The sequence below is a fragment of the Canis lupus genome, chromosome X (assembly GCF_011100685.1).
Source record: "Canis lupus familiaris isolate Mischka breed German Shepherd chromosome X, alternate assembly UU_Cfam_GSD_1.0, whole genome shotgun sequence".
NCBI classification, from domain to species: domain Eukaryota; kingdom Metazoa; phylum Chordata; class Mammalia; order Carnivora; family Canidae; genus Canis; species Canis lupus.
This window is the reverse complement of record NC_049260.1, coordinates 4,422,674-4,447,215: the sequence shown is the minus strand read 5'-3', so window position 1 is coordinate 4,447,215 and position 24,542 is coordinate 4,422,674. Positions and strand designations below refer to the sequence as shown.

General features: G+C 48.7%; 1 protein-coding gene and 1 pseudogene across 1 annotated transcript in view; both read right to left on the bottom strand.

The window, feature by feature from the left end:
- Positions 1 to 11,997: 11,997 nt before the first annotated feature.
- The window catches only part of STS (steroid sulfatase), a 128,586-nt gene continuing 116,041 nt past the window's right edge, over positions 11,998 to 24,542 (bottom strand). The window contains 3 exon segments of the mRNA XM_038586766.1: positions 11,998 to 14,733; positions 14,735 to 15,060; positions 19,854 to 19,975. Of these exon segments, the coding sequence (XP_038442694.1) occupies positions 14,686 to 14,733; positions 14,735 to 15,060; positions 19,854 to 19,975 (496 nt within the window). The 3' untranslated portion in view covers positions 11,998 to 14,685.
- Positions 20,626 to 20,799, bottom strand: LOC119868632 (annotated as a pseudogene).

The window sequence follows — 24,542 nt, the reverse complement described above, 5'->3', positions numbered from 1 at the left end:
CCTCACCCCTCAACACGTGGCTCCGTTCTCCCCCACAAGGTGCTAACAGCGATCTTTCAAATGTGATCAGCACTCTCCCCTGCTTAAAATCCTCCAACATTCTTGACTACAGGCTGAGATCTCGAGTGAGAGTTTCCACCCCTGGTGCCTGCCCTCTTCCAGCTCCATCTCCCTACGTGTTTCAACAATGCTCATGAACTTGGCATGCTCTGTGACGGTTAATTTTATTACGTGTCAACGTGACTGGGCCAGGAGGCGCCAAGATATTTAGCAAAACATCGTGTTTTGGGTGTGTCTTTGACAGTGTTTCTGGAGGAGATTAGCATGTGAATCAGTACACCGAGCAAAGCAGATTGTTCTCCGCGGTATGAGTGGACCCCATGCAATCCACTGAGGGGCTGAACAGAACAAAACGGGAGAGCAGGACTTCACCTGCTGTTGCCAGTTTAAACAACAGGGAACCTCTGCAGAAAGTGTGCGAAGGAAATTGATTCTTTGAATTACCATTGAGCTTGGAAGAGGCTCTCAAGCCCCAGGTGACAACTGTAGTCCATCCTAGCTGATACCCTGACTTCAGCCTGGTGAGACCTACAGTATAGAACCCAGCCGAGGGGGATCCCTGGGTGGTTCAGCGGTTTAGCACCTGCCTTTGGCCCAGGGCGCCATCCTGGAGACCCGGGATCAAGTCCCACATCAGGCTCCCGGCATGAGCCTGCTTCTCCCTCTTCCTGTGTCTCTGCCCCTCTCTCTCTACGTCTATAATAAATAAATAAATAAATAAATAAATAAATAAATAAATAAATCAATCAATCAATCTTAAAAAAAAAATAATAGAACTCAGCCGACATGCACTGGACTGCGGCTTACGGGAGCATGAGACCACAAACAGGTTTCACTGCATGCTGCTAATTTTGTGTTATTCCTGACACAGTAATGCAAAGTATCTAACACAGTCCTCTCACCATCTGTGGGAGGCACAGACTTCCCCGCCACATGCGCTGGCTAAAGAAATGTGGACAGAAATGGCAGTTATAGGCATAGATCTGAAGAGCAGCAGCTGTCTCTTCTTGCCCTTTGGGGGCTTCTGTCCTCTACCCCTGGGTCCTGAATGCAATACAGAGCAGAGCCACATCAGATAACCTGCAGACCCATAAGCATACGAATAAATGCATATTTATGTGCCGTTGAGTTGGCGTGGCTTATTACACAGCATCGCTATGGAAATAGCTAACGAATCCATGACCACTTCCAAGCCAAAGCCTGGGTCACAGTGATATACTTTGCTGATATACTTTGGCCAATCTAGAACCATGGTTTTGTTTTTTCTTTTTTTTTAAAATTATTTATTTATTTATTTATGATAGTCACACAGAGAGTGAGAGAGAGGCAGAGACACAGGCAGAGGGAGAAGCAGGCTCCATGCAGGGAGCCCGATGTGGGACTCAATCCCAGGACCCCGGGGTCACGCCCTGAGCCAGAAGCAGATGCTCAACCGCTGAGCCCCCCCGGGCGCCCCTCCAAACATGGTTTTCTACTACACAGACTTATACAGAATGAGGCACTAGATCTGAAGACCAAAGATCGTTACCAAACAGGCTCAAAACCAAGAAACTGAGAACAAAAATAAACCCATGCAAGCACAGGCCTGTTCTGACCCAGATCCGCTGAGTGCCACATTCTCTCAAAGCATGTAAATGTTTACACAAATTAACCGCGTCATAAATGCCTAAGACATTTCGGTATTTTAAGTCTCCGAATGGCACAGTTGATGCATTAACGATCTAGACAAAGTTGAGTCCTTCTGTGATTTGTCTGGACTGCAGTATGTGAGTCACTTAACTCTGGGTGCTAGCATCTGCGTGTTCAATCAGATTCTTTCCGTTTTGCCTTTGGAAAATCCACGCCATCTTCAGAACATCAGGACTTAGGAAAACAGTTTCATGTCTTTAATCCCCAAAATGCAGAAATTAATTTAGCAATCAATTTGATGGATAGGGTATAACAAACAACAGACAAGTTGTTTAACGCTGTCTTAAGGTTTTAATTCCAAGACTAAAGTTTAATTCTCATCACCAAACCCTTAGTATGTGATCTCTCAGACTGCTGAATTGTTACATCTCATTAGGAATGATCTTAATCCCGCGCCATATTCCTCCTATTATCTTCAAACATCCATCCAAACTATTTTAAGCCTATATTATCTGTAAAAAAAATTAATATTTGTTTCATGGCTCTGGTATTTTTATTCCTAGAGTTAGGTGAGTTTACATTCTTATAGTTTATTGCTAAAAATTTAACTTTTCCAAATACACCACAGTATCATTGTGGATTTGACACCACCCAGAAAATGTTTGGAATCTGCCGTTCTAGGATTATTTCATGAGATGTTTGGTTCATTTCAAAGTAGCCTAAAGAGGGGGATCCCTGGGTGGCTCAGTGGTTTAGCGCCTGCCTTCAGCCCAGGGTGTGATCCTGCAGACCCAGGATCGAGTCCCACGTCGGGCTCCCTGCACAGAGCCTGCTTCTCCCTCTGCCTGTGTCTCTACCTTTCTCTGTGTGTGTCTCGTGAATAAATAACATCTTTAAAAAAAAACCCAAAACCAAAGTAGCCTAAAGAAAATCAAGAAGTTGTCGTCGAAAGGGATAAGAGCATCCAAATGACACAAAAGCATTGAGTTGAGATTTTTAGGCTAGTGAGAAATTAAATAAATGCGTTGGATATATAAATTTAAATCATTACGATTCTCATGGGAACACTACTTGCAAGAGAGCCAATTCTCTTAGGGAATCTGGACGATCGTGAATGCAGCTGAGCCAATGTGGGTCTCTCAAGTGATCCACACCTTCTGGGTGCCCCAGAGGTGGAGATGGTCCCAAAAGTGCATGCTTCTTTGAAAGAGCATGCAAGCACCCCGATCTATGAAGGAACTTTCTTTCCAATGGCGTTGGATCGCACGGAGGAAGCGCAAGAAAATACATACACTCCGGAGACATATGTCATCATAGCGATTTGTGCAGTGTATCTTGAAAGGTGAAAATGTCTATGTTCTACTCGTGGATGATGGATGCAAAAATCTTAAAATACTGTAACACAAGTGTGTTTGAAGATGGACACAGCGGTGAGAACTTTTGAAGCGTGGGGGGCGAGGTCACGGAGGGCTCCATACTACAGTCTCTGCTTTTGTGTGTGTGTGAAATTTCCCACAATACGTCACTCTGTTTTGTTTTTAAATTATCTTTAGCAACTGCGAGGCACTCTTTCTACCCTGCCTTCTTATCTGGAAAAGTATAGATGCGAGTGTTTTGTTTTATTTTATTTTATTTATTTTATTTTATTTTATTTTATTTTATTTTATTATTTTATTCTATTTCATTTTATTTATTTTATTATTTTATTTATTTTATTTTATTTTATTATTTTATTCTATTTCATTTTTTTATTTTATTTTATTATTTATTTATTTATTTATTTTTATTTTATTTTATTTTATTATTTTATTCTATTTCATTTTATTTAATTTAATTTTATTATTCATTTATTTATTTTTATTTTATTTTATTATTTTATTCTATTTCATTTTATTTATTTTATTTTATTTTGTGAGTGGATGTTGAAATTAAAATTTTCATCTGTGCCTCTCTCACGAAACGCAATGCCGTCATCGTGTTCTAAGCTTTCGTTCCAAATTGCTGAGGCTACAATGGGCAGATTGAAAGCACGTTCCTTACAGCATAAACACAACGCAACGCAGTGCAAATCGCAAATAGAGGGTCTTCGCTAACGACGCCTGCAATATATGAAAATGCAACGTGCACGGAGTCGACTCTACAGGTTCACATCGTCTTTCAGGGTTTTTTTTTTTTTTTTTTTTTTTTTTTAAATATTTTATTTATTTATTTAGGATAGTCACAGAGAGAGAGAGAGAGAGAGGCAGAGACACAGGCAGAGGGAGAAGCAGGCTCCATGCACCGGGAGCCTGACGTGGGATTCGATCCCGGGTCTCCAGGATCGCGCCCTGGGCCAAAGGCAGGCGCCAAACCACTGCGCCACCCAGGGATCCCCGTCTTTCAGGGTTTGATGAAGATGTGCTGCTTTCGTAACCCCTACATTACTGGCAGCTAAAATGAACCACAAAGTAGTCAGACAGCCGAGTTCATGCTGGAAAGAAGTCTCTATTTCTCTGCCAAGATAAAAGAAAATCTGGGGCAATGTGATTAAGTCTCTCCATTGGCAAATCCCTGCTGTATGGCCGAGGAAAATATTCATCGACTGAATAGGAAATGGTTTAGAGTACTATTTCGTTTTGCATTTGTCCTTAAATACTACAATTAAAACGGTAGGACACAAATACCCAAACAGGTCTTAATATGGTACAGCTGAAAACATTTCCTAATCGGGTAATGGTCTCTTATTAGGATAATTAAAATATGTTCTATAAAGTAATCGTGTTGGGATCCCCAGGTGGCTCGTTTGGCACCTGCCTTCGGCCTAGGGTGTGATCCTGGAGTCCCAGGATCGAGTCCCACCTCGGGCTCCCTGCGTGGAGCCTGCTTCTCCCTCTGCCTGTGTCTCTGCCTCTCTCATGAATAAATAAAATCTTAAAAAAATTTTTTTAAAAATAAAGTAATCATGTTTAATCACAATGATGCCTTACACTTCAGCTGCCTCTATCTTCACCCTCCTGCCTTTTCGGGCACTAGCATTACTCCCGTCACAGAGTTTGAATTACCTTATGTTGAAATTCAATCCTCAAAATTAGTGATGTGGGGTATTACTAAGTGGCTGGGTCAAATCTTTTTCCTTCCATAGTTTGCAACTTTCTGTGCTCGGATCGCGAAAAAGGAGAACTGGGAAGGCTGGCTAGCCAAGGGGTCGGTCTGCGTGAGCAACAAATGGACGGAAGGCGGTGTGGCCAGCTCCGAGCCGTCGGGGAGCGTGTGCGGGCGGTGGGCGGTGGGCAACGCTCATCACCCGTGGCCCTCCCAGGCTGAGCGTGCTCGTAGCTGCCTCGGCAGCGCTGAAAGTAGTTTTGTCATTGCCATTAATTCTAGAAGGGGCAACATGCCATGCAGCTGTTAGGGGCACGGCTCGCGGCCAGATGTCATGAAGAGATAAGCCAAGAGCACGGTCAGTTGCTGGAGTCCATGCCCGCCTCGTCTCCTGTGTCTCCAGGGAACGTGCATGCGGACAGAGCCCAGAGGCCGCGTGTGCAAGCCGCGTGTGCAAGCCGCGTGTGCCTCCCGGCCCGGAAAGCTGACGTCCAGGGCGGCACGGGCCGGGGCTTCCAGTCGGGCTGCTCCTCGGCCTGGAGCGGCAGGTGCACAAGCAGCCGCAGGCGTCGAGGGTGCGTCATGGGAGCCCCGGGCCTCCCGCCTGCAGTTCCCCGCGGGCAGCAGGGGACGCGGGGACACAGCCACACGCGGCTGCCCGGGGCTGCGGCTGGTCACCGTCCTCGACGGGCAGCGTCACGGCTCCCGAGGCCCTTGCACGCGGCCTCGCCGGGCCAGAGGTCACGCAAGGCACGTTTCAGTTGCCACGGAGGACAACGGCGCTGTACTGTCTCGCTTTTGGTTTTGGTTTCTTCAGCTAGACATCGCTGGGGTGGGGGGGAGGGCAAAAATAATTCAAATGATGAAAAGGCCGAAAGATGCTTTACGTGCGTTCAAAGGCTAAACGCAGGATGCAAATAAGTGTTCGTGTTCTTATTTATTGTTTTTTACTTAAAATCTGTTTTCTCCAACTTTTAACAAATGGGATGGAACATTTTAAACACACTTAAAATGGTATTAAAATGTAGGGTTTGGGCGCCCGGGTGGCTCAGTCCGCCGAGCATCTGCCGTCGGCTCAGGTCATGATCCCAGGGTTGTGGGATCGAGCCCCATGTCCGGTTCTGAGCTCAGCAGGGCGTCTGCTTCTCCCTCTCCCTCTGCCCTCCCCTAATCCGTTCTCGCTCTCAAATAAATAAATAAAATCTTAATTTTTTTTTTTTAAACATAGTGTCTGTTGTTAAAGCAAAACCATGAAATTTGCAGAACGGCTCCTGAATTTCCGTGTGATGCAGTCTCCCCAGTTCCCACTCTGGGAAGGTTAGCAGATGTGTCTATTTCTGAAGATACGGTCACCCTAAACCTTCACTTCTGTTTCTTTGCTTCATTTTACACAGGCCCGAAGCCGTCCTCATCTTTCCTCTCCTCCAGCTACTTCTGATGTCTACGTCCATGAAACCTCCAATCTTCCAGCGTCCACAACGTCGCAGGATGGCTTAAGAGAAATTCTCTAAATGGGAGAAAAAGGAGCGACAAAGTGTTTTCCAGATTTAATAATTATTCCCTAAGCAGGAACAGGGTGGTAACACGAGCTCCCCGAGGTGAATGGGATGTGCTTGCTCTGCACGGACAACATGCAGATCGCACTCACTAAAGCCACAAAGGACTAGCTTGTGGTCACCCTGGCACTCAGCAACTGTCCTCGGGGGCTCTGGGTGGTGTCCCCTTCGCTCTGACACCAGCCTGGGTGAGGCGTCTCCACCTGGGGTGTTGGGAAGGTGCTGCGGGATTTTTATCCTGGCAACTGATAGGCCCTAGGCCCGAAGTAGCAGGTGCCATGTCTCCTCACGGCTCGCTAGCAGCCAGAGGTACCACCGTCCTACGCGCCTGGACAGTCGAGCAAGCTGGACATCCGTAGCAATCCAGGGACGACACGGTGGAGGACGGTGAACAGACACATGCAAAAACAAGTGCCTTTTTCTTTTTAAATTTTATTTATTCATTCATGAAACACAGAAAGACACAGAGACACAGGCAGAGGGAGAAGTAGGGCTCCCCAAGGGGAGCCCGATGTGGGACCCGATCCCACGATCCCCGGGTCACGACCTGAGCTGAAGGCAGACGCTCATTCGCTGAGCCACCCAGGGGCCCATCTTTCACTTTGAATGAAATAAGTCAATTATTTTTTTAAATAAATCAACTATTAATGTGAACTGTATTTTCGTGATTGGGATGCTCAGATTGCTTATATCATTCTGAAAATATCTCAAATCTATATGCTTGTGGGTTCAACACACCGTTTTAACTCATACACGATCCTTCTGTGCTCCTTGCCAGGCAAATCAATGTAACAAGTGCTACCGCCGACCCCTATGACCATCTACTTATACAGTGTCACAGTCTAATCCATACTACATACAGTGGCACGGGTTGTGCACTGAACAAATTTAGGAAGCACTCTTCCCACGCCAGTGTCCCCTAGAGTTGTGTGCTATACAACATGTGCAGTCATATATGGAGATCATGAAATTCCATCCACGTTTCCTTTTTTTTAAGATTTTATTCTTGGGGTGCCTGGGGCAACTCAGTTAGTTGAGCATTTGTGTGTGTGTGTGTGTGTGTGTGTGTGTGTGTTTATTTTCTAGTTGAGCATTTGACTCTTGATCTCAGCTCTGGTCTTGATCTGAGGGTCCTGAGTTTGAGCCTCACATTGCGCTCCGTGCTAGGCATGGAACCTACTTTATTATTTTTTTTTATAGATTTTATTTATTCATTCATAAGAGACACAGAGAGAGAGAGAGTCAGAGACACAGGCAGAGGGAGAAGCAGGCTCCAAGCAGGGAGCCCTATGCGGGACTTGATCCCCGGATCTCCAGGATCACACCCCAGGTGTGGTGCTAAACTGCTGAGCCACCGGGGATGCCTTGGAACCTACTTTAAAAAGAAGATTAAGGATTTTAAGTAATCTGTACACCCAACATGGAGCTCAGATATATAACCCTGAGGTCACGAGTTGTGTGTTCGGCAAAACTGAATTTAAATTTAAAAAAAGGAAAATAAAATAAAAATAAATTTTAAAAAAGGGAAAAAAGAGAATCATGTGCTCTACAGTCTGAGCCAGCCAAGTGCCCCATTTAACTTATTTTTCTAAATTATTTTTTCAGATTTTTTTTACTTAAAAATCCTTTTTTTTTTTTTTTTTTTTTTTAGTTTTTTTAAACCAAGAGATCACTACATAAATCTAAGACTAAAGCAACCTGTTTCCTGTACCTGTTTCTCCATCTGCAACAGGACTATCATAACATCAATCCAACTGGTGTGTAGTGAGGATTAAGTAGATGAATGCATAGAAGTACTTGCAATCAAGCTGGGGACGAAGGAGCCTAACTGAAAACTACCCCATATTCCAGCCTCTCCCAACGGGGCGGCTCCTGGGACCAGTTCCTGCCTCATTTGCAGGGCAGTGCAATGTGCTGTAGAAACTAGCTTTATCTCCACTGCAGATAGGATGGCTGGGGCCAGATCTCCCTGATACAAGCTCCAACAGATGGCCTGCCCGATCCCCCTCTCGCCCAGCGGTTCCACACCTCGTGCATCTCCCTTGTCTGACACAACGCCACACGTGTCCTTTCTTGAATTATCTGAAACGCTGACTTCTCCCAACCCCGTCGCATGTTGCCTTCAACCTGAGAGGCAACTTTCAGATCTTGCTGTAGAGCGTCCTGCGGCTTGCCAGTAACAGAACGTGTTCCACCCTGCCTTTTAAAGAAAAGCACAAAAAGCATGAATCCCATGAATTAATTGTAAATATTAAACAGGAGTTATGCGGTGTTATTTCAAAGCGTGCTGAAAGAAGTTGGCTTTAAGGCATTACGTTGTCTTTTGATCTCTAAGACTACAATCTGATCAACAAAACTAACGCACCCCAGTCACCAAGAGCGCATTTACGTATGCCCAGGAAATGCATTTTTAAGGATTTCGAAGGTTACAGAATTTATAGGGATTTCAAAGAATATTTTATAAAAATATGTTCTTTGGAAAAATGTGCTTTTATACAGACCATCAGCCCTCAATATGTGCAACATACTTTGAAATCTGCCATCCTCATCCAGCCAACGAAGCACAATTTACGATTCCACTTGGAGGAAGGAGGTCGGCGTGGAAGGCATCATCGATGTGTTGCTTGAGCAACGTAGTTGACGTTGCCCACTCACTCGCTCCCTCTACAGTGGGATCATTTATCCTCAATTCTGGGCCCCCGCCAATTGCTGGCCAACGTCAGTGCTGAGGTTTACCTGATCGGCATCTTCGCATCGTAGGAAAAATTCAAGGAATTAATGCACGGACCACATTTCCTTTGTCCACCATCCACCCACTTATGTCGTTTCCACATCTTGGCCATTGTGACCAGTGCTGCGACGAACACAGGAGAGCACAGATGTCTTCAAGATCCTGACTGCAGTTCTTCTGGATGAACATCTAGAAGTGGGATTGCTGGGTTGCATGGTAATTCTGGTTTTAATTTGTTGAGGACCCTGCATAATGTTTTCCCCAGTGGCTGCACCATTTTGCACTTCCCCAGTGCATGAGGGTTCCCTTTTCCCTACGTCCTTGTCAACGCCTGCGTTGTTTTTGTTTTTCCAGATAGCAGCCACCATCCTTCAATCTTAAAAAGGGACAGAATCCCGCAACGTTCAACAACACGTTGAACCTTAGGGATGCTATGTTACGTGAATGACGTCCATCACAAGAGGACAAATACTGCAAAATTCCATCCACAGGAGGCATCTAAAATAGTCTACCTTACAGAAGCAAACAGCGGAATGCTGGTGGCTAGGGTCTGGGGGAAAAGAAAGAGAGGGGGTTGCAAACCAACGGGTTTATATTGCCAGTTACGTCACGTGAATCTTGCAGGTATGCTGTGTAGTGTGGTGTCTGCGGTTACCAGTGTGCATCGCACACTTAAAAATCTAGCTCTCAGGTTAAGTGTCGCAACAACAAAAACATGAAAATGAAAATATAAAAGAACAACACAGACACACAAGAATTAACGCATGCAGCTTCCTTTTAAAGCAGCACCAATCAGAACAAATCGTTTGCAATCCAAAGAGCTATCACGACATGTCACGCTTATACAGAGGGGCCAACCTACTGGATCAGTCAAGGTCGTCGGTCCAGCTGCTACGAGATGAACAAGCTCTGAATCTCAGTGGCTCAGAAGAGCAAAGTTTGGATCTTGGTCAGGTGGCGATCACCGGGCGGCCACACAGCCAGCCCTCCGTGGCTGCTCCCAGGTGGTGATGTGCATGGCTCAGGGGTCCAGGCTCTTGTAACCAACCCCATTCTCATTCCTCAGGGTCTTCTGCGAGTCCTCCTTACCTGCATGTTCTGCATTCGGCGGCCACAAGAAGAGGTGACATGCAGGGACCTTTGTGAGCAGCCCTGAGCATCTCATAGTCCCAACATGACAATGAGAGCAGTGGGAAATGCCTCCCTGCCTGGTACGCATTCATGAAAAACCCTCCATTTGCTCCAGGAGAAAGTTTGGGCCCCAAAGAGACCCTGCCCACGAGGAAGCACGCCATACCTTTGTAAATACGCCACTTTACGTCAATGTTGACCCCGTAATTAAATCCAGACAGTAAATCCAGACTATCAAATCCGGTTTGATAGTCAACTCAAAGTGTATAGTCATAAAAATACATTCACTGGACATTTTTGCCTTCAGAAAAACACCACCGTAGACAATATAGTTTGTAACCCGAGACTCTCACGTGATCGATGAAGCCAATTTTTATTTTTGGAAGATTTTATTATTTATTTATTCATTCATTTATTTATTTAATTTTATTTTAAAAGATTTTACTTATTTATTCATGAGAGACACACACACACACAGAGAGAGAGAGGCAGAGACACAGGCAGAGGGAGAAGCAGGCTCCCTGCAGGGAGCCCGATGTGGGACTCGATTCTGGGACCCCAGGATCACGTCCTGAGCCAAAAGTGGATGCTCAACCGCTAAGCTACCCGGGTGCCCCAGTGAGGCCAATTTTTATGTCCTAGAATTTAATACGACAGCGACAGTTTGCTTATTGGGTAAAGCATATCTAGGCCTTGTGCAATCCGCCTCTACGAAGATGTGATGTGTCTGCCGAGTAACATACACAGCGCGACCCTGCAAAGCCATTCAGAACACTTGAACCTCATGAGTAGAAGCACTTTTAGGAGAAACATCTGAGGGTCTCCAGTGTGGTTTTCTTCTTAAAAAAAAAAAAAAAAAAAAAAAAAAAGGATGGATCCATCGCCCTGTGCACAATGTTTCCTCTGCATGAACAGGTGGGTACGTTTCAAGGAATATCGAACACCTGTTCTAGGATCCTAATGAGGAGAAGCTGACATTTCCCTAATTGAAAAGGCTCCTCTGACATACTATTTGTCGCTGTTAAGTATTGGCAAATACGACGACTGCTTTACTGAGAGCCCGTGAAACAAAGCGCCTATGGGATTACGTGACGGTCCACTGGAGGAGGCGCTGGCAGGACAGAAGTTCGTGGTTCCAGGGCTGCTGGGGGGGCGGGGGGGGGGGCGCTCGGTGCACACGGACCTCGCCCTCAGCACCTACTGTAGGGTTTGTGCAGAGGCGTTGGGTCACATGTGCACCCCCCCTAGTGCCCACTGTTGCTGCACCTCTCCCTTGACCTTGTTTCCGCGGCTCGGGTTTACTGGGACTCTCCTTGTTTTTTTTTTTTTTTTTTTTTTCTGCTTGGGTTTTGCAAAGGAATCCAGCCTCAAGTCCAGACCAGAGAGGTCGACATTTTCTGTTTCGGAATTTGGACTTTGGGCAGCCTGGGTGGCTCAGCGGTTTAACGCCGCCTTCGGCCCAGGGCGTGATCCTGGAGACCCAGGATCGAGTCCCACGTCGGGCTCCCTGCATGGAGCCTCTCTCTGTGTCTCTCATTGAGTAAATAAATAAAATCTTACAAACCCACAAAATTTAAACCTTGCTCCTAAAGCCCGCCTGACGCTTAGGGATGCAATCGGTATTTGCCGAGCTGAACCCTGTAGCCCTCCTCTCCTAGCACAGCAAACCCTCCACAAGAAGAGGTGACATGCAGGGACCTTTGTGAGCAGCCCTGAGCATCTCACGGTCCCAACATTGCTGAAATGAGTCACTCGGCAAATGAGTTGCTGAAATGAGTCACTCGGCAAAGCACAAAGCACCAGCACACGTTTTGTCGCCAATGCAAGTTTTATTTTAGCTTTGCGTGGACTTTAGAACAAGGTTTTGAGAAACCCGTATCGGGGCGTCACGTTGCAGACAGCGTTTTGCAGACGTGGACCAGGTACCTTGCCCGCATCTCTTCTCCACCCTTGTCTGTACGTCCCACGGCGTCCTGACGTCTGCTCCCCTTCCTTGAATCCGGGACGACGTGGGCCGCGGTTCTGCTTTCCCACGCCGCGTTACCGGCCCCGGAAAATGATGCCTGTGCACACGCGCCCGTTTGCTTGGCTTGTCACATGCTGCGACTCCACAGGCTTCCTTTTAAAAGAATTTGTTCAAAGCTTCACAACGTACTAAAGTTTGGACGTATAACCCAGGAGGTAGCACCCGTGAGACGTTTTGAAAACAAGCAGCCTGGCACAGCTTTGCAAAAATACAACATCGCTAAGCCAACTGGGTCATGAAGAAGGTTGGCTGCGTGTCTTCTGAACAAAAGAATTCAAATTTCCTGCCGTGCGTCCCAGGCGAGACTTTCGGAAGACCTAGGAGTTTTGCTTATTACGAATAAACGTGATTTCCAAATACCCTGATTCAAAACAGTCATCTCAGTTCTTTGCAGGCAAATACACTTTTTAAGATTTTATTTATGTACGTGAGAGGGACAGCGCGCACGAGCGGGGCGAGGGGCAGACGCAGAGGGAGAAGCAGGTTCCCCGCTTGAGGAGCGAGCCCGATGCGGGACTCGATCCCAGGACCCCGGGGTCATGATCGGAGCTGAAGGCAGACGCTGTACTGACTGAGCCCCGCAGGCGCCCCCGGAGGCAAATATTTTAAAGCTGATTTTATTTCTAGAGGTGTAAGTGTCCTTCGTTTGCAGCTGCCATTGTACACGCTGAACGACTGTCGATATAATATACCTCCGTGTGACGTGTCAAAGCGCCTCCGTTTACCTAGTCCCCAGCACACGCTCCCCACCCTGCCACGTTGTCCGAAAGTCCAGCCGCACTGAGTGCGCTAAACGTCGAGCGAACACGATCCGCTTCAAACCCAAGGTTGTAAGAGTGGTTTGCAATGGTTCCTGTGTAGCAAGAGTCAGCGGCCTCACCCGCGACGGGCTCGGGCTCGCCGGCTCGCTCTCCCGCGGCTCCTGAAGCCACAGGACGCACTCGGCGCGATTTCTGGAGACACGCACGTGGAAAGGGAGGCTTCTGTGTGCTTGCAGCCGCGTCCAGGGGTGGGGGGCGTGCAGAAATAGCACTTGCAGGTTTGATGAGAGCGGGAACAAGGATGGAAGGCGTGAAGTCGCCCTGCTGGGTCCCCGAGGTCGCCTGCGGGGGACACGCCGGAGCACGCGCCTTCCCTGCACGCGGCCACGCGGGCCTGGCCGTGTCCTGCAACCCAGAGAGCAGCGGGCCAGCTCGGGACGTGCACACACGCAGCAAGACAGGCAGCACTGGGCCGTCCGCGCGGGCCCCGGAAGGGATCCAGACGCTGCCGCTGGGCGCTGAGCCGTGTCGGCGAGTGACAGGAGCAGCCTCGGCTCAGCTCGGTGCATCCTGGGCGGGTCCGGGGCTGCACCCCCTGATGCCACCACAAGCACACGTAAAACGGTACGTGTCGGCGAGGACGCAGGGCGCGGTGTCCCGTGGCCTCGGCCTACAAGTGTCCGCATGAGCTGCTGCGCTGCCATCGGCACATCCTGCAGGAACGACACGCGTCGTGGGGGGCGGGTGACGGGTCTCCCCACCAGGTCACTCTCTGCTCCGCGTGGGGAGGGATCCCTCGGGCTGCAGCATTCCCAGGCCCGGGGCAGCCTTTCTCTGACAACATCCATCCCCCACCCCTAAAAAAAAAAAAAAAACAAAAAACCCGGAAAACCCAAATGTAGTATGTTCTGAGACGGAAATGTGCTCGGGGGAGATTGGTCTCAGGAGTTCGTAGTTCCCGGAGGACTTCACAAAGTCTGCTGCACAAAAAAAAACTACAGGTGAATCGCTTGCTTTTGCCTAAGTTGCAGAAAGCTTCTATTTTATGGTCTAAATCCCTGTGGCGTCTCGAGGGAAGAATTAAAGTGCGTTTGCAGCAATGCACGTCTCCCGCCGAGCTTTCCGTGTGCGTCCTCAACGACACGGGCCAGAACTGCCTTCCCACCCAACGCGCGACGTAGCGTCCTCTGCCGTTGGCGAAGAAGATGCTCCTTTACTCGTCATCAGCTGCAGACGTTAAGATCTAGCAAATGCTCTTGAGCGCCGTTTGCGCTCCCGCTGGCGTGCCGGGGATCGTGGTGGCGGGCACCGCGTCACACGCTGATACGATGGCACGTCAGCCCGCGGCTCACGCGCATCTGCGGAGTGGTGCACGGGGGGTACCCGGCGCCCCTTCCGATCCGTGTGCCCTGGAGCCGCCCGTGCCCGCCGAGCCTCTCGTATCACGTTTACAGGCCTCCACGAATTTGGGCCACGGAAGCCCCAAGTGTGGCTTTGACCCTGTGTGTCTTACCGGTCGTTTGTCCCCTGGGGTCACCGGGGGGCTCTCGATGGACCATTGGGGCGGTAAGAGGGACACAGGCTCCCAGTCTGAGATGCCCACAGGGCCGGCTTTGCCCGGTGCCCCCCCCCCCCCACGTGCCCCGTGCACGTGTGCAATGCAGCAGGCGAGGCGGGCTCCGGGCCTGCGTCGTGTCCCCGCCTGCACCGCTAGCGGCTCGCGCCCTTGGCCTGGTTTTCCCGGTCACACTGGCAGGAAGAGGCCGGAGGACGAGCAACACATCTGAAGCCACGGCTTCCAGAGAACGTTGCCCAGCGACAACTGATTGGGGACGGCCTGCAGGGTCTCGGCGTGGCGGTCGGCCGCCTGCTGCATGACTGCGAGGATCTCGCGGAACCGGGGCTCGGTCGCCGGCGACAGCGGGGTCCTCTCCCCGGGGTCCTTGGCAACATCGAAGAGCAGCGGCGGGTGATGGCGGCTGACGAAGTGCCCGTGGCAGAAGCACACGTGCGTGGAGAAGCAGCCGTTGGCGCCCTCGGGGCTGAACTTGGGCGTGAAGAAGAACGCCTTCCAGACGGACGTGCCTGCGGTTCACAAGGACACAGGTTGGCGGGCTGGGGACACGTCAGCACGGGGAGGGGGGGGTAGGTGTGGCCGCGGGCGGGGTGCCAGGCCCTGGTGTCACCGAGCGCCCCGCGGGACAGGAGGCCCAGGGCTCACACACGCAGAGCGGGGCATGCACGAAGCGGGGCTGCGAGGAAGCAGTGCTCAAGCAGTGCTCCGTGGCACACCTGCGGGTGCCCGTGCGTTGCCTTGGGTGCTCACAATCTGCCCCCTCCTTGCATGTCTCTCTCTGTCTCAGTCTCTCTCCTTCCTCTTCCTTTTCCCCAACCCCCGAAGTCTCAGGGATGCTGTGCAGACAAGAGGACAAGGAACTTTCTGTGCCCGGGACCACCGCTGCGGCTTGGAGGGGCACAGCGGCCTCCCGGACAGCGTCCTCGGACCAACTCATTCTGGGCTCCCAGCTCTGCTGCCTCCCGCTCTCTGAGCTTTTCAGCCTGCGGCCTGTGTTTCTCTCTAAGGCCTTCCGGACGACCGAGGTTCCCTGCTAACTGCAACAGGAGAGACGCTAAAAGTGCACGCACACTCATGCACATGCATGCACGCAGCCATCACGATGGTCTTCCACACGCTAAGGCCTCAGATAACATCTTATGCTCTCTAAACCGAGAACACCTAAAAGGAGCAACTCAAGAATGAAATGAGCCTGGTCGTGAGGATGGGGAGCGACCACAGATGGGCGGTAGCTGGAAATGTCCTGATGCCCGACTGGGACTGCGATTGGCTGTGCTGAGCTGCACACGTTTGCTAAAAATCGTGGAACTGGAATTTTACAGTAAATGATGTCTTTTTTTTTTTAAGTTATTATTTATTCATGAGAGACACAGAGAGAGAGAGAGAGAGGCAGAGACACAGGCAGAGGGAGAAGCAGGCTCCACGCAGGGAGCCCGACGTGAGACTCGATCTCGGGGCTCTGGGGTCACAGCCTGAGCTAAAGGCAGATGCTCAACCGCTGAGCCACCTGGGCGCCCCGCTTTTTTTATTTGGAACCTCATTTAACCTCTCGCGCAGCCACGGGGAACAGAGAGGAGCTAACAAAGATCTGCGTATGCATCACGGAAATTCTAATAATAGCCAAGATTACGTCACCAAACAAAGAATAAACCTTCCTTAACTCCTGTTTCGCAAAGAAGGCACCTTTGAAAAAGTTGGACACGAATACATTTTTTGCGATGAATTCTATTATCCTACAGCTTTTTGTTCTGGTTTTGTTTTTTTTAATTTTTTAAGTTTTTAAATTTTTAAATTTTTTTTAATGCTTTTTTTTTTTTTTCTTTAAATCACAGTAGAAAAGTTTCCAGCAAAGTCGAAGTGAAAACATAGCCGGATTTGTGAGGCGGCTTGGGTTCAGCGTCAGGCGATAGCCGCGTGCCGTGGATTTTCGCGTGACCCGCTGGGCTGGGGGCTCTCGCCTTAACGCGAGCATTTATCTTACACGCTGTGTTCACAGGCTTGAAAATCGGTAACGGAATCCTAGAGCCAAGTATCCACCTGCTTTCTAAGATAGATTTTTATCCCCAGAATCAAGCTGCCGTCACGCTGAATTTTTAACAGCACCGCCTCATCGGCCCCGACGTAACGCCGAGGCTTCCAACGCACATTGCACAGTACATTGAAGCTCAAGATTCCCACCGAAACGCGACACACTTCATGCGGGCTATCATAACGCTTTTGTGATTTCTCCCACAATGTAATGGGAGTGGTGATATCAGCTCCTGATTAGATTATGTCATTCAACTTGCTGAGACAACGCAAGTAGGTAATTATTATAATCACGGAATTATTAAATTATAGAGGAGACACTGCAGATTAACAGTGAAAAGGGATCTCGTGTTTCAGAAGGGCGGAAACAGAACTGTAGCTCCCAGTGTTTGGACAAGTAAGTGTTTAATAAGGCTGGGATTGCGGGACGCGGGCCTCCCACTAATCAGAACAAGCGGTAATTGGACCCCTGAGAACACTCGCGGTCAGTGCTAATTCCCTGGGGCCGGTGACCTGCTGCTGAGCCAGCTGCTCTCACGGAGCAACACAGCCTGGATCTGCGGCGCCCGCGGACTCCCGTCACGTCAACCACATTTTAACGGCACATGGGGAAGATTCCTGAGCAAGCAGGGGCGGCCTCCCTGCGACTACATCCTGACCCTAAATTTCTGTTTTTTTCTCTAATAAAGTATTGTGAGCTCAGGCTGCAAGCTCCTTATCTTTGAGCATTAAGGAGGGCAGCCCGGGTGGTTCAGCCCTCGAGACCCGGGATGGAGTCCCACGTCGGGCTCCCTGCATGGAGCCTGCTTCTCCCTCTGCCTGAATTTCTGCCTCTCTCTCTCTGTGTCTCTCGTGAATAAATAAATTAAATCTTTTTTAAAAAAGCATTAAGGAGGGCACGTGACGTGACAAGCAATGGGTGTTGTGTACAGCTGACAAGTCGAGGAACGCTACATCGCAAACTGAATATGTGGGCTCACTGAATTTACGTTAAAAAAAATTATGGACAACGTCCCTGCACATAGTACAGCAATCAGTGGCAAACTCCTCTCAAAGTAGGTCTGCGATGAGGCAGCCCACCCACCCGAGTACTGGCTGACACGCAGCCCCACACGGATGACAGTCACGCTTCCCCACGCACCTCCGCATTCCCAGTCTTGGGCCCATGCATCATGGTCTAGGTCATAAGCGACCACTGGGTACGGCGTTTGTGGTGTTTTGCTCACTGACAGGCACTCATCCTAGCACGGAGGGTGCCACCTACTAGGCACTCAAACACATTTGTGGAATAAACGGATAGATGAAGTATTGGATAAGCAGCCACAAAACCATGGGCGCTGGCCAACGAGCACTGCTAACCAGTTCCAGCGACAACAATGAGGCAAGTCAATAATAAGCCGTAAAACCCCTGGTGTGGAGACCCCTGAGCCAGGCCCCAAAATACTGCCCTGTCTCCTTTCCTGCTGCCGGGTCAAGGCCGCAGACGTTCGACAGTCGCACAGGACGGAATGTCACTTGTGTGCGCGTCTGAGAAGCAAATTTTACCCAAGGGCCAGCAGACTATGGGAATCTGGGTCTTGCTTTTCTCACGTACTCCTATTTTCTCTCTCTCTGTTCCTTTTTGTGTGCCTCTCCAGCCCCTGATCCAATATGTTCCTTCCATCTTCTCTGAATGGGGTGGTGGTGGGGGTGATGGCAGCAGTGGGTACAGTGGGGTGGGGGTAGGGGTGGAGGGTGGCTTTACAGAAATGCAATTCTGTGAGGTTCAGGACGTGATAATCACATTTCCTTCACTAGGCACGAGTCACAGACACCTCATTCTGGACGTTTCCAGCAGGCCCCATATAAAAACAAGCATGAAGGGGGATGCTTCCCATTCTCTGGATGACTCAGACCTCACTGTGTCAATTAATCTGGAAAAAAAAAAAAAAAAAAAAGCATGTCCCTACGGACATTTGGAATTACAAGACACACTGATGAGATACAGCAAATAGAACGCTTCCAGGTCCAGAATCCGAAACCCGTGCTTGTCTCCTATTTATCTTCCAGAAAACACTGCGGGCAAGCCGCCCAGATTTGAAGGAGCAGCTCTGAAGGGTACACCTGCTGTGATTTCTGCGGCTAATGGAAGAGTTGTGATTTTGCACTTGAAACATAATAGAGAGGCTGCTCCTTAAAGAAGCCTTTGGTAAACTGGCGGGGTGCGTGGGGTGGGGAGCGGGAGGTGTTGAAACCCAGTACGATCGCCACCCCGAGCTCAACAATGACCGTCAGATGGGAGGTCCAGCAGAGCGTAGCCTCCAGGATCAAGACCCAAAGCATGACAGAGAGAGAGACAGAGACAGAGAGACAGAGAGACAGGGAGGTCTCCTTCACTGCTGAAGATGAAGAAGGAAATCCGTGCTCCGTATCCACCTGCTGCACACACAGTGCTGGCGGAGACGGTGCTCCACATGCTCCCGTGCATCTTAGTCACCTCAATGTCGCTGCACTTCTAAGTTCCAATACAAAGAATTCTGGAGCCTATCCCTAATACCTAGGATTATGGCTTGCTCGCATCTGTCCCTTTACACCTGTTACAAACACAGTTCCAAAACTGGCATCGGAAAACCCAAATTCTTTCCCCTTTGGGGCAGAGTGCCCCACAGAAAGAACACCTGTTTTCAGACAAACGAGGACAGGGAAGCGTCTGAACTGAGCTTGAAGGTCTGACTCTAGCCCACGACCCCGCCACCTCTGGGCTTTGGTGAGAAAGGCACACACACATCCTAGATGCTGTTCTGCGGGACAGCGCAAAGCTACAGGAGTGCAGAAAGCGCTAGACAGCAGGCACAAGGGGAACGTTTCAGGGGAACCTTGGCGGTGCTCATCAGCTGCTAAGCATGACCCAAAAGGCAAAAGAGGGAAAATCCTTTCAGGCAGAGGATGCTGCACACAGCAGGGGAGGATGCTGTGGCTCCAAGTCATTATTGAGAAGGAGGCTGTGCCAGGGGCGTGAAGCTGGGCAGCCTGCAGGGCACGAAGGAAGGAGGCTGCAACCTGGAGCTTCCTCTGCCTGACAGGAAGGACTTCCAGGGTCCGGTGATGTGCCTGGACAGCAACAGCACCAGAAGGAACAGGAAAAGACAGGACCAGGAGGAGCTCAAAACAAAGCACCGTGACCCTTGGAGGCACCCCTCGGCCTTTACAAAGCAAAGCCCACTTGCCGCTTCATCTCCTTGCAAGGCATTGGTTGTGAATGTACTAGAAGCGTGGAGAGCTCTGTGTTACTCACTGTTCCGAGGATGCCAGCGCACAGCATTTAAGTAGAAGTTGCAGTAATGGAAGAGAAACTCGTGATCCGAGTGCTGGGTCTTCCCCTGAAGTAGCGGCATCAGGTCATGGCCATCGATGATTCTGTGGGACAAATCAAGCAGGCATCAGATGGTGAATGGCCACACCATCCTTGGGCTAAATCATCCCAACCTTTGAGTCGTCCCTCCAGCAAATGAGACCGTGATGGAGCCACCTCGTTATCATTCAGCAACCAATAGAGAGAACACTCACTGACGTCCTCGGGTGCCACATGCAACTTCACGGAGCCAGTTCTGCTCTTGTATGAACTCCTTTAACCCTATAAGCTGCACCATGAGTTGGGGCCATTATCATCCCATGGCGATGAGGTGGAGGAACATCAACCAGAAAGCGTCAATGACTTACCCAAGGTCATGGGATGAGGACCAGCCCATGGGATGGAAACCCAGCTGATTACTGGGCATCTGTGCTCTCAACTGCTCTCCCTGCTGCTCGTCCTAGACTCAATTTCCGCCTATTACCTCAGCATGCAGGAAGCTTTATTCACAAAGTATAGCTCTATGAAAAATAAGAACATCTAACAATTTGGGTGACAAAAAGGTAAGACTTAGCGTGGGAGCATCTTGGATTGGAAAGATGTCAGCGGAACCACATTTCTCAATGAGAATTAATTTGTGAATGAATAGTAATGATGACGATAGTAAACACCCTCTGATTGCATTGTTGCCAGATGCAAACATGTCTCCTAGGCCTGGGTGTGTACGCAGACCAAGGGGAACTTTCCGGACTGCAAACAACTGATAATATCCAATCGGTCATGAGCAAAAAAAGATGATCTGGCAGTTAAAGAATGAAAAAAAAAAAAAAAAGCCAAACATATTGTTTTGATACCACACTTGATCTTAGCCAAAAGGCCGAGAAGCGAATCATTTTGTTTTGAGTTAAATATTCATTAACAGCCACTAGACCAATGGCCAAAGGTATCATTGATACCTTTAGGCTCTGTTATCGAAAAGAGGGACAGAGACCCACTTTGAAAGAATTAGATGGTTTCCCCTGAAGATTATCTTTCTCTGATTAAAAACCGTCCATCCCTGTGATCCCTTATGATGAGGAATTTAGAAACTGGAAGTCAGACTTGGCTGTATAATTTGGGTTAGCGTTCTTGAGAGGTCCCCATCCCCTGAGCTTTGTGTGTGGTTTATTTTGGTGTCACTAAAAACCCCCGTCATGTAATTATAGCCCTGTTGCTTAGCACTGCTCCAGCCTCAACCCTTGTTATTAATCACGAGTTCCGCGGAAGCCTTTGGAATGAAAATATTCTATTATTGTGAGTTAAAAATAAGAACAAAAGGCAGACTTGGCCCCCTTCCCAAGCCCATGTTCCCGTTGGCCATGAGAGGAGGAGAAGGAAGCGCCGTAGACAGACAGTTCTATTGAGAAGTGGCGAGCACTCTCTGAAACACGATTTCTATGCTGAAATGGCAGTCATTGTGCCTTGGTCCTTTCAAATCCCTTTTGAGAAGCGCTCAGTCCTTACGAATATGCAAAGCTGCATGGGTGGAAAGAACGGAAGGATGTGCTAGAGTGGGTAGGTGTAAGAGCTGCAACAGGAGAAGCCCCCGCCGTGGTGAAACATGGCCTAGAGGTGGGGACAGAAGGACACACCTGTGCTCCCAGGACCCCCAACTCAAGTGCACAGCAGACCTTTCCAGGTAGCACTCAGGACGGAGAACGCGACTCCATTCCCAGGACACAATCTCTACCTACCTCTACTTGCTTGTGCTTTGGATGTAGACATAGAGGCGGTTTTTTTCTTTTCTTTAATATCCTACACCTAATGTGCTCATTCCTAGAAGCGGGCAATAAATCACGCTGCTATGGAAAGCTCACCGTTTAAGAGAGCGACAGAAATATGGCCTGTCAAAACGAGGCTCATTTCTGCCATGAAAAATTGACAGTGACCCTACTGCACTCAACTTTTAAACGGTGTCTAAGCTATCACAATACCCGGGATTGTTCTAAACCGCGTGTGCGAGTCACACTTAGCGACGGCCATAACCCAGAGACAACATGTGTCCCCTGACGTGGCCCTAGGGAGATGTTGCCGTAACGTCACGACCTGGGGGACCGGGGCCGAGGCCCTCTGAAAATGACACGAAGTACTGCTGTTTGGTATCCTGAGTCTCCTTAATCGGCCTTTGGTGTCGGCAAACTCAAGTGTTCATAGCAAATGTGCGCACACAGCTGCTGCTATGAAACCGGATGGGTTGTTTCACAGCGTCCGCTTGGTCCTGTGAGAACTGTGTTCATCGGGGGTCGTGTTTAATTTGGAGGGTGGGGTAGGAATATTCTCCACGGGTTCCTGCCCCACAACAAGGGTGACGATTTCAAGCATTCGTTTCCATGCATGGTGATTTCGGAATGTCTGGTCAGATCAAATCCCATGGGGATGCCTCCCACATCACGGCAAAGAGCATGTTTTTAGGAATGTTCCTTGGGCTAAAGTGAAGCTCGTTCCGCCCTGGACATCCTGGCCTCTCTCTGAGCTCTGAGCCAGTGAACCATCTGCCTGGATGTTCCTTCCTCGGCCTGGTTGGCTCGCAAAAGGATTTGGGGATCATACAACAAGCGAAAGCTTTGCGGGTGAGAGAAGACACCATTTTTGGCACACTGACACAGAATCTTGGACCCGTGTTTGTAGAGTTAGGCTGCGCGGTATTCAAAATCAAGGGATTTCTTCAATGTAGAAAGAAGACAGTGAAGAAGACATTTTTAGGAGAAAGTACATGCATCCTTCGTAACGTAAAGGAAATCCTAAATTCTATCCCATTTTGGGTAGAGTGCACAATTTAAAGAACACCCAGTTTGGGGCATATGATGACATCGAGACGTTTGAGGTTTGAAGATCTAAATCTAGCTCATGATCTGCCGCCTGTGACCCTTTGGGAAGAAAGCCACATAAACATCTAATGTCTCCCCATGAAGAGTTTCACCTTTTATTCAGCAAAACACAAAGGAACTCGTTTTATTTGTAGGACTCTATAGAAATATTCTCCTGCGGTTGCCTAGCTATCGGGCAGCAAAATTAATTTATTAAATTAAATGTCTTCATTGGACAAAAACGGTATCAAGCATTCAAGTGTCTCCTTAAGTTGAAAAAAAACACGAATTTTTATTTTATTCTGTTTATGGGATAGGAGACCTAGGTATGTCACCTGTAAAATCTGATTCTCAAGGATGTCGGTGCCCCCTCTCCTTCCCACCGAGCGGAACGGCCGATGGCCAGAATTTAGATGGTTTCCAAAGGTTTAACCAATTAGGGCATGCTGCAATTCTTTATCACCAGCATCTGTGAACAAAGAGCATGGTCACAGACTTCCTATGGCAATATTCTATCCGCTTGCAAAAATGTGATGAAATGTTTTTCATTTTCGGGAATTAATACATTTCATCATACATCCTTCTTATGTATGTGCTTGTTCCTGATGTTCTATATCACACCCACAAGAAGGTTGCCCTCCATTTATTTCCAGAATCAGCTCATTTGGAGACACAGGGGGAATGATTTTTCTGAACATGCCTTAGGGTAATGGCCACCACAAGTTCTTTTGATCAACCGTGCTGTTGAATGCAAATGGATCACTGAAGTACGTGTGAATGAAAAATTCACCGTGGAGAGGAATCTCATACGGGCACGCCACGGGGTGGAATTAGAGAATTATTCTCACAGTAGCGCTGAGACTCTGCAAAGCGAAAATCTCCTCTGTGTATCCCCGAAGCACTGCTCTTTTGACCTAAGTAGAAACCCTGCATGGAAGAGCTTCTCATCTCCCACCAAGCTCTGATTGGTCAGGACGGCCACCCACCAGACACCAAACGCTTCTTGGGAACGACAAGGTTGTATCTGAGGGCTACAGGTCTTCTGAACAGAAATCCTCCTGTTCCAACAAAACACACAGAAACACGTGAGGGCACCTCATTAAGTCCTCATCAGACAGCTTGCATTCGACCCTTGAAATGAGTTTATTCTCCTGAGAAATGTAAATCTAATACTGTTCAAGCAAGAAATTGGGGAAGCTGATTTCCACCAATCTCTGGGGAAGAGAGTAAAGACTATTTTCTGAAGAACAGATATTTGTGAATTGTTTATGGATGGATATACCTATGGAGATATGGTCCAGATGCTTTCGCTGAGGATTTCCGACGACATTAATCCATTGTAACAATATTTTTGGTAAAAGAGCCATAATGAACCTCAGAGCAGAATTTTTCACAGCAGCACCACTAACATATTTCTGGGTTCTTTGTTCTGTGAAGCCATCTTGAGCCTTGTAGGAATGTTTAATTGCATCCCTGGTCTTTGGATGCCACTAGATCCCAGTAACACTGAGTCAAGACAATGAAAAACATCTCCAGACATTGTTAAATGGCCCCGAGGGGAAAGAGTCAACCCAGTGAGAACGACAGCGTTAGATGATCCAAGTCTCCAGGGCAGATATATAAGGTTGTTCTCTGGATCTCATTGGTAACATGGTCTAAGTAAGACGTGTGTGAGTAACTGTTATGTCCGTGAAGGATCTGGAAGTAGATTTCCATTTTCTCATCGGCACAGTCTCTAGGATGACGGTGGCATCTCATGGGGCCTTACATCCCAACCCAGAGGCAG